Source organism: Anopheles darlingi, chromosome 3 (assembly GCF_943734745.1).
Source record: "Anopheles darlingi chromosome 3, idAnoDarlMG_H_01, whole genome shotgun sequence".
NCBI classification, from domain to species: Eukaryota; Metazoa; Arthropoda; class Insecta; order Diptera; family Culicidae; genus Anopheles; species Anopheles darlingi.
Genome location: NC_064875.1, coordinates 68628468 through 68635967, shown reverse-complemented (window position 1 = coordinate 68635967; position 7500 = coordinate 68628468). Strand labels below are relative to the sequence as shown.

General features: G+C 49.1%; 4 protein-coding genes across 10 annotated transcripts in view; 3 read left to right on the top strand and 1 right to left on the bottom strand.

Annotated features, from left to right (window-relative positions):
- LOC125955742 (tectonic) overlaps positions 1–818 on the top strand; it is a 2314-nt gene extending 1496 nt beyond the window's left edge. Inside the window, exon 4 of the mRNA XM_049686885.1 lies at positions 1–818. This exon is cut by the window's left edge and continues 531 nt beyond it. Coding sequence (XP_049542842.1) covers positions 1–818 — 818 coding nt within the window.
- Positions 809–3503, bottom strand: LOC125954794 (trimethyllysine dioxygenase, mitochondrial). The gene is made up of 3 exons (XM_049685400.1): positions 2245–3503; positions 1842–2066; positions 809–1782 (listed from the first exon to the last, which is right to left on the bottom strand). The coding sequence occupies exons 1-3, from the start codon at positions 3209–3211 to the stop codon at positions 869–871; spliced, it is 2106 nt and encodes a 701-aa protein (XP_049541357.1). The 5' UTR covers positions 3212–3503; the 3' UTR covers positions 809–868.
- Positions 3504–4240: 737 nt separating this feature from the next.
- On the top strand, positions 4241–5827 carry LOC125954834 (uncharacterized). The gene is made up of 3 exons (XM_049685468.1): positions 4241–4743; positions 4810–4887; positions 4953–5827. The coding sequence occupies exons 1-3, from the start codon at positions 4291–4293 to the stop codon at positions 5667–5669; spliced, it is 1248 nt and encodes a 415-aa protein (XP_049541425.1). The 5' UTR covers positions 4241–4290; the 3' UTR covers positions 5670–5827.
- A 174-nt stretch (positions 5828–6001) lies between these two features.
- LOC125954864 (ras-related protein Rac1) overlaps positions 6002–7500 on the top strand; it is an 8847-nt gene continuing 7348 nt past the window's right edge. For 3 of the 7 annotated variants that reach the window (XM_049685515.1, XM_049685514.1, XM_049685509.1), the window contains exon 1: positions 6002–6196. The gene's annotated coding sequence lies outside the window, so the exon portion shown is untranslated. Of the gene's footprint in view, positions 6197–6231; positions 6530–6717; positions 6796–6849; positions 7028–7500 lie in introns of those variants that run through there. The other 4 variants (XM_049685510.1, XM_049685512.1, XM_049685513.1 and 1 more) reach the window with 4 other exon arrangements.

The window sequence follows — 7500 nt, the reverse complement described above, 5'->3', positions numbered from 1 at the left end:
GTTACTTGCGTCAGAAACCACTTATCGTGACCCACTATGAGTTGCCATCAACGAACTCCACAAATCCAGTATTCGGTGACGGAGTTCCTGAAATACGACCTTCCGAACCAACGAAGCAACCAATGAAAACTATATTGGCCTACTTTACTAATGGAACGCGCCTGCCAGATGAAACCTTTCGTATCCGGTTGCCAGTTAGTAGACGGAATCGTTGCCAGCTATCGGAGAAAATTCACGAGACAATCGATTTCGGAGTTGATTCCTGGCATCGATGTAATTACGTTCCATCAATGCAAGCTATTAACGATACCAAAGGAAATGATGCTCGCAATTACACTACGTTCTGTCGTGGACTTCAGGAACGGCTCTACGCTCTGCTCCTACCCGGTATTCTATCCGATGATCGTTATGATCATGCCAACCTGTACGTCTCCAAGTATGGTAATCCTGTCAACCGCACAGCCGACTGGATTCCATTGCGGACCGTCAATGCAATCAGCGAGACACAACCGGGAGGTGAAGAGACGGTTGAGCATTTCACCTGTCGGAACATGCACATTAATGTAGACTACCGGTTCTACTATGCAATTGAACGTGTTCAAGAGGTCCGCCACCAGGCGATCGTGCACGACGGTGAGATCGTATTCGGACCACGGGTGAACTTACGCTTCCGGCTGGACGAGGAGATCCGTATACCGATCTTTGTTCAGGTACAATTCTTCGATCTTACCTCATCGGCCAGGGACAATCGACCATCGCTCTGGACCGGATGGTTTATATTCCTTACAGGTGTGTTGTGTTTGTGCGGTTTTCAATAAAAAAAAGTATTCTTTATTTTAAGAATAAGATTGCTTCTCCGCTAGGGCTACTACTCGATTAATCCCATCTTTCGGGCCACACTTTGGTACTCGGTGCGTGCCACGTAGCAACCCGTCATGACGCGCTTCCCACGGTAAGCCATCCGTCCGTGTAGTAAGCGCCAATTGTCGAAGATGAGTACGGTGCCGGGTGTGAGCTGAAACTTCCACTCCAGTTCCTTGCTGTATACCTCTCGCGCAAACCGCTGATAATCGGCATAGAACTGGGGCACGGATTCCGAGGGAATGCTTTTCAGTGCAGCACGATCAGCCGGATTGAAGCGTATCTGTTCAACGGTTTGGGTTATGCTGTTACATCGTATGACCGGAGCCACGTGTCGATGATGTTTATCTTCCTCGATATACTCCGCCTCAAGCGGATACGAGCACAATCGCTCAAAGGCATGCACATCGGCTTCCCGCATCCGCTCTGCTGCCCGAAAGCCATCCACTAGCATCGTCTCGGCGCCCTCTCCGTTGAATTGGATACAGTGCAGCACCTGCAAACCAGCCGCATCACTAAAGTACGTATTGTCGTTGTGTGGCCCGAGGTACCCATTCGTGTATGCCGTATCACTGTGATCCATCTTGCTCTCGCTGAAGGTCCACATTTCACCGAACAACGTTTTCTGGATCGGGAACAGCCGCTTAACGGCCATTTCCGTGCTCTGCTGATTGGGCGGCACCTTCGTGATGAAAGCAAACCCGTACGTCACCAAACTTGCTACGATACGATTCATCATCTCATCCTCGCATAGCAGATCGTTCAGCGTAACACTGGCATAGCCCACAGGCTTGGCGGTAATGACATCGCGATCCCAAAGTATCATCTGCGCTCGCCGTTCTTCCTGGCATTTTTGGTACGCCTCGATACGGTTCTCCAAGATTTCCTCCACATTATACGACGATTGGTGGCCATCGTTCCCTTCAGAAGAAAAAGATTAAAAACTCGTCCTCGAAAAGTTCTAAGCCAGCCTTACTTACACGTTATTATGATCTCTTGATCATTGATGTGGGTCGTAAGCGGTTGTATATCCAGTGGGAGATCCAGAATCGAGTACGATCGCTGATAGGTTGCTTCGTTGTAGCATTCCCGGCAGCGACAGTGATCACGCAACCACACGTAGCTAACGCGCACCGTTTCGTCTGTAGCCGCGCTCTTGATCGTTAGAAACTGGGTAGAATCGGTGTCTTTTGCGGCACCCATGGCTACAAGTAAAGTGAACGAGGGCACAGAATTAGCAATAATCTATCAATCTAGTTGGAGTGCGTTTCTTAAATAAGGAGAGGACACTGACTAGCTGGATGGCGTTACTTAATCGGTGATAAGCATAAGCATAAGCAGCAGCGATTAAGCAAAATGAGGCAAGTGGTTCCTTTTACTAACCATTATCATCTTCCGTTTCATCTTCCAACGTTTGCCATAATCGCTCATTGAGGTCGAGGATGCCACCCTGCTCCTCCAGCCTTCGCCGCAACTTTTGCAAATTCTCTGGGGTACACTCGAGCAGCGCCAGCACTTTGGTCGTGCTGATGGTGGCCGATTGGTCGCCTTCGTTCTTGTCGCTCTGCTTATCAGCAGCCTGATGCTGGTCGTCCTCCATTTCGGTTTGCGTCATCTTGGAGATGGCCGCACTCTTCCTAACCGCCATCGGTGGCACCATCTTCACGCGTTGCAGCACGATCGGTTCTTTTGGCTTCGTCTGGGGCTGCGAGATGAGCTTGGGCATCTTCGCTGCCGGTGTATCGGTTGGCGATTGCCTTCGCGTACTCCTCCATACTCCTGTTGTGCTTGGTGCCGCAGCAGATGCCGGTAATGGGGATTTTGTGGGAAATGGATCGTCCATGAACTCATCCAGCCGCTCATGATGGGCGTTCGTATCGTCTTCCTCATCCAACCCACTTCTTATAGCCTTCTTTGATAGCGCGTTGGCCGTAGTAACGCTTTTGATCTTTACGAGCTGGCTGGTTACCAAGGATGTCCGAATCGTGCTGGCGGCCACGGCGGTGGGGTAGCTGGTGCGGTGGGGTAGCTGGTGGACAATCTCCGGACGCACAACCGGCGGTATCCGCTGGAGACCCTCGGCATCGGTCAGCTCTTTCAGATTTAACGACGGCACTGCGGTTATGTTTATACAGCGGGAAGCTTTGTTTTTGTAGTCCGAATCACGGAAGTGGCGTGTACAGACGAAGAACCGTTTCCGGATGTTATCGATCGGTAGGCCCTCGAAATCGGCCACATTCAGTATCTTTACCCATTGCTCGGCCCGTTCGTTATCGGCCGGGAATTTATGAACAAGCTCCTGCTTTTCCCGGTTGCAGCAGGGCACACAGCAGGCGCGGAGTTTTTGCATCACGCGCGTTAATTTCGATAAAGGCCACAGAGTCGGTGGATGCGATCGTGGCCCCCGGGATTCCGTAAATTTTTGAAATGTTTACCACCGCCAAAAACAGTTGGAAAAGCCCGGAACAGGCACAAAATAAAGCTAAAACCGTGTCCAGACGATGACGAATGTTGGAGAATTTCTCGACGAGAACTTCGCAAACAAACGTCATCCCATACAAATCCGGCGAGAAGTTATCGCGATAACTGCAATGCACGTGTAGCGAGCGAGCAAGCGAGAACGAGCGAGAACTTCTTTTGGAGCTGTCAAATCGTATGTAAACAGTAGGGCGAGAAAGTTATCGCGATAACTTTGTTGCTCGTCTGGACCAAGGTACTTTAAAAAGACAGGTAGCTTTATCCAGAACAAATCCCCGATCGGATTTTAGAAAAAACTTCAGAGTTTGACATTCACGGGATGGTGGGATGTTTACTTCGGGAACGCTCTTTTCGGAGCTGTTTTCGCTTTTCCGTGGTATTACGACAGTTCAAATTCACGAAAAGTGGCACGAAAGTTGAAGTTTATGCAAATATTCTCAAAATTCTTCCTAGTGTTTCAATATGGTATCGGTCCGTAGGTCTTGCCACCCGGCCTAGAACAAGAGCTAGCTAGCGTTCCTGGACCGTGCTCACTCGCTGTAAAACATAACTCGGTTGCTCGATTGATCTTAAATAGAGAGATGAATCATTTAAACATCCGAAAAAGAGTGAAATCAGGTACTTTCCTTGATAAAACCACTAAACTTGCCCATATCTTCTTCTTGTTCTTCTTGAAACTCACGTGGTTTTGTTGATAAAAGCGCCCTGCTATGAATGTCAAACAAATTCAAAATGGTGACCTGTCAAAGCGGTTAAGAACCTACCTGTCTTTTTAAAGTACCTTGGTCTGGACGGAGTTTAAAAAACACAAAAAAGAGCTCGCGCGCTGGAAACACGCTGAACTGCTGAACCGCTGAACAGCTGTGGATTGTAAACAATCTTCCTCTGCGCGTACCGTTTCGGCATTCTGTTCCAACAAAGAATTTCCTTTGTAGGAAAAGTTTGAACGAAATGGAGAATCCACTCGAAGAATATTTGCCGGAATGGTGCGCGGCGCTATCCTCGCTTATGGTGTTATTAAAGCGGCGTCGCGAAAGATCCGAAGAAGGTGGGCTACCACGCCAAACATCCGCCGTAATCAGCCGGTCAACTTCTACGGTTATTGTTCGCCGTCCAAAACCAAAAGTCCGCCCTCCGCCCAAAAGGCCATTTGTTTTGCAAAGAAACCAAAATGTCCCCAGAGTTATGCTGCCCGTTTTGGAGGACCTCATCGATTCTACTGTTGGATACTCACTTGGAATGACCAGGGAGGATTTTGAATATCTTCACGGATTGATCGGTCCAAAAATTGCTCGTATGGACACCTTTCTGCGAAGGGCAATATCTTCAAAGGAACGATTTTTAATAACTCTTCGATATCTTGCGACTGGTGAATCTTACTCAAGTATGCAAGAAATCTTCCAGGTACGTTTTTCTTATGCAAAAATATGCTAGATGTATTCATTTGTGTGGCCATATATCCTTATGCAGGTTTCAAAACAATTAATGTCAAGAATGATCCCAGAAGTATGCGGTAGCTTGATAGAAGTTTTGCAAGACTACGTTAAGGTAAGATGGCAACGTGTTAAATTAAGAAAACCTCCTAAACGCCTTCTTTTTCTGTTGTATATCAGCTCCCGGAGAACAAGGAAGAGTGGCTGCGAGTTTCGCAGGAATACGAAAATAGATGGAAGTTTCCACATGCAATTGGTGCAGTAGAGGGAAGATATGTTGCGTTGAAGGCGCCAATGAGCAGTGAAACAGAACACAGCCAAACTAAGCGCAATTGTAATGTTGTTCTTTTGGGCGTGGTAGATTCGAACTCCAATTTCATGTACGCAGACATCGACAGCAGTGATGGTGCGCTTTGCCTAACAAAGCTGAACGCAATGTTAGAGAACGATTTACATATTCCCGAACCGGAGGAACTTGACATGTTCTCTACAGTGAAGGTACCGTACATGTTGCTTGGTGATAATGGATTCCCCTTTAGTAAACATTGCATTAGGCCTTTCGAGGATGCCGTAAGTCCCGGTAGTATCGAGAACCATTTCAACGAGAGGCTATCGATTGCTCGATGTCCAGTGGAAAATGCGTTCGGTGTGTTGAACAACAAGTTTAAAATACTGAGCAGAGCAATATTGATGGATGCAGCTGTGGCCAGAAAAGTTGTTTTGGCCACCGTTTATCTTCATAACTTTGTGAGACGGAACTATTCAGCTGAAGACGACGAGCACTTCGACCCGGAAAATGCTGGCTTAATGCCGTCCATCGAACATACTCCTTTAGACCCATCAGCTGAATTAATGGAAATGCGTATGCATGTAGCTAATTATTTAGCTTCAAATTAATGAGAACTAATGTGTGGAGACTTCCTGGGACGATGGCTGTGCATCAAGTAATGTAGAATTTAAGATACCTGCAACGAACAAATTGAATGCTTTGTAGGGAGATATGCGAAATGAAAGCAAGAACTCTTGAAATCTCGAACTGTAAATAAACGAATAGTAAGCAAATTATCTACAAACGTTGCGAAAATGTTCGTCTTCTTGTTCTGCGTGATTCAAATTTGAAGCAAAGCGTGATTCAAATTTGAACCCGGATTGAATCCGGGTGGACTGGCTGTCAAATCAGCGACTCGTGGTGCGTGTGTGTGAGTGTGTGTGTTCTCTTGCGTGTCCGAGGGGGGTGATCTCAAGCGATTTTCAGATTTTCTTCAGATACTAAAAACTACTAGAAACCCTAGTGGAAGCCCGGAGCAGGGAAGGCCGAGGAACCCGCCGTATGATTCCGTCGACGTCCTGTGTGCGCTTGGTGTAGCGAGCGGAAAAGCGGAGCTGCTGTGGTCTATCCTGCGGAGTTTTAGCAAAACAAAATTGTGAGTAACGCGACGGTTTTCACCGAAAAAGACGTGGGGAATCCGGTGGCGGTTGACGGGCGGCGCAAGATAAGGCGCGCCCTGCTGTGGGTTTGCGCTTGCTATTTTCGGTGTGGTGCGGTGAGGACGCGGTCGAAGCGGGCCCTACGGCAATACAAATTCGTCATCCGCCTATCGCGGAGCACCTTAAACGGGCGAGAGACCGAGAGGACTGTCCCGCGGACGGAGGGAAAAGGGTCTTCCTCCTCCATCCTCATCATCGCGTCGTCGTCGGGTGGTGTGGCACTTGCAGCAGCAGCATAATCTCCGCCATCGCCGCGAAGCAAGACGTGAGTGAGTGCGTGAATCGTGATTTTTTGTTTAATTTTTCACCCCTCTGAATGCGCCAGAGGGCCGGGGGCCGGGGACATAAAGTGAACCATCATCGGGTGTTACAGCGTTACGGACAACCCTCACCCGACCCTCCTGCCACCCGCACACTTGCCAACGCACGCACGGATCCCTCCGACAGGCGTTAGACAGAGGGGGAAGTGGGCGCGCGGTCCCCAAGGTTTTCGCGATTCGTGGTGCGTCGATTCCTCCCCGAGAGATTCTGGCTGGTTAGTGGTGTGGGAGGGAGGGAGTTCGCGCGAGATTCTGTGCTGGTATTAGTGCCGCTGGTGATGATGATGATGATGATGATGACGGTAACGGTGATGAAGAAGAGTGCGGTGGTCTTGTGCGTTTGCGATCAGCAGACAAAATTGGTCCACACACGTCGATCGTGCACGTCGACCACTACGACGATCCTGACCTGTTCCGCGCACGCCTCCCTAGTTCCGGTCTTTCAAGGTCTGTGCGCTGATTGGAAGGTGGTGGAAGCTGCTGCATGCACGACGTCGACGTCGTCGTTGTCGTTGTCGACGGGCGCCCCCATATATGGCCGATGACGGAATAGTGAAACCATGCGCTAACGGATCATGGACGGATCATGTGGTTTGTGATGCTGTCGACGGTTACTGTTGCTGCTGCTGTTATTGGTCCGGAAACGCGGGCGTTTCTCGAGGTCCCCCGACGATTCTGTCCGTGGTGTGGCGTTTTTGGCGAGAAGATCGTGCCCAGCAGCGCGCATATGTTGTGTTCGCGCGTCTTCCAAATGATTTGATTTTGCGGCAATCATCTAGATCATGCCTATTTAGAGACACCACCCCACCCACCACCGCGGGCAGTTGCAGCAGGCGCTGAGCAGCACGATCGCCAACGCGAAATGCAATTCCATCCAATAAGCGCGCGTGCGTTTTTTGCTGTGTATGTGTTGCTTTGTG

What these genes read in the sequence shown, in the direction of transcription:
- LOC125954794 (XM_049685400.1), bottom strand. Translation starts at nt 3,211, where the DNA reads ATGCAAAAACTCCGCGCCTGCTGTGTGCCCTGCTGCAACCGGGAAAAG. An exon ending in TGAAACGGAAGATGATAATG is followed by an intron (nt 2,067 to 2,244) that starts GTTAGTAAAAGG and finishes CTTTACTTGTAG; the next exon opens with CCATGGGTGCCGCAAAAGAC. An exon ending in TCAAGAGATCATAATAACGT is followed by an intron (nt 1,783 to 1,841) that starts GTAAGTAAGGCT and finishes TTTCTTCTGAAG; the next exon opens with GGAACGATGGCCACCAATCG.
- LOC125954834 (XM_049685468.1), top strand. Translation starts at nt 4,291, where the DNA reads ATGGAGAATCCACTCGAAGAATATTTGCCGGAATGGTGCGCGGCGCTA. An exon ending in GTATGCAAGAAATCTTCCAG is followed by an intron (nt 4,744 to 4,809) that starts GTACGTTTTTCT and finishes ATCCTTATGCAG; the next exon opens with GTTTCAAAACAATTAATGTC. An exon ending in TTTTGCAAGACTACGTTAAG is followed by an intron (nt 4,888 to 4,952) that starts GTAAGATGGCAA and finishes GTTGTATATCAG; the next exon opens with CTCCCGGAGAACAAGGAAGA.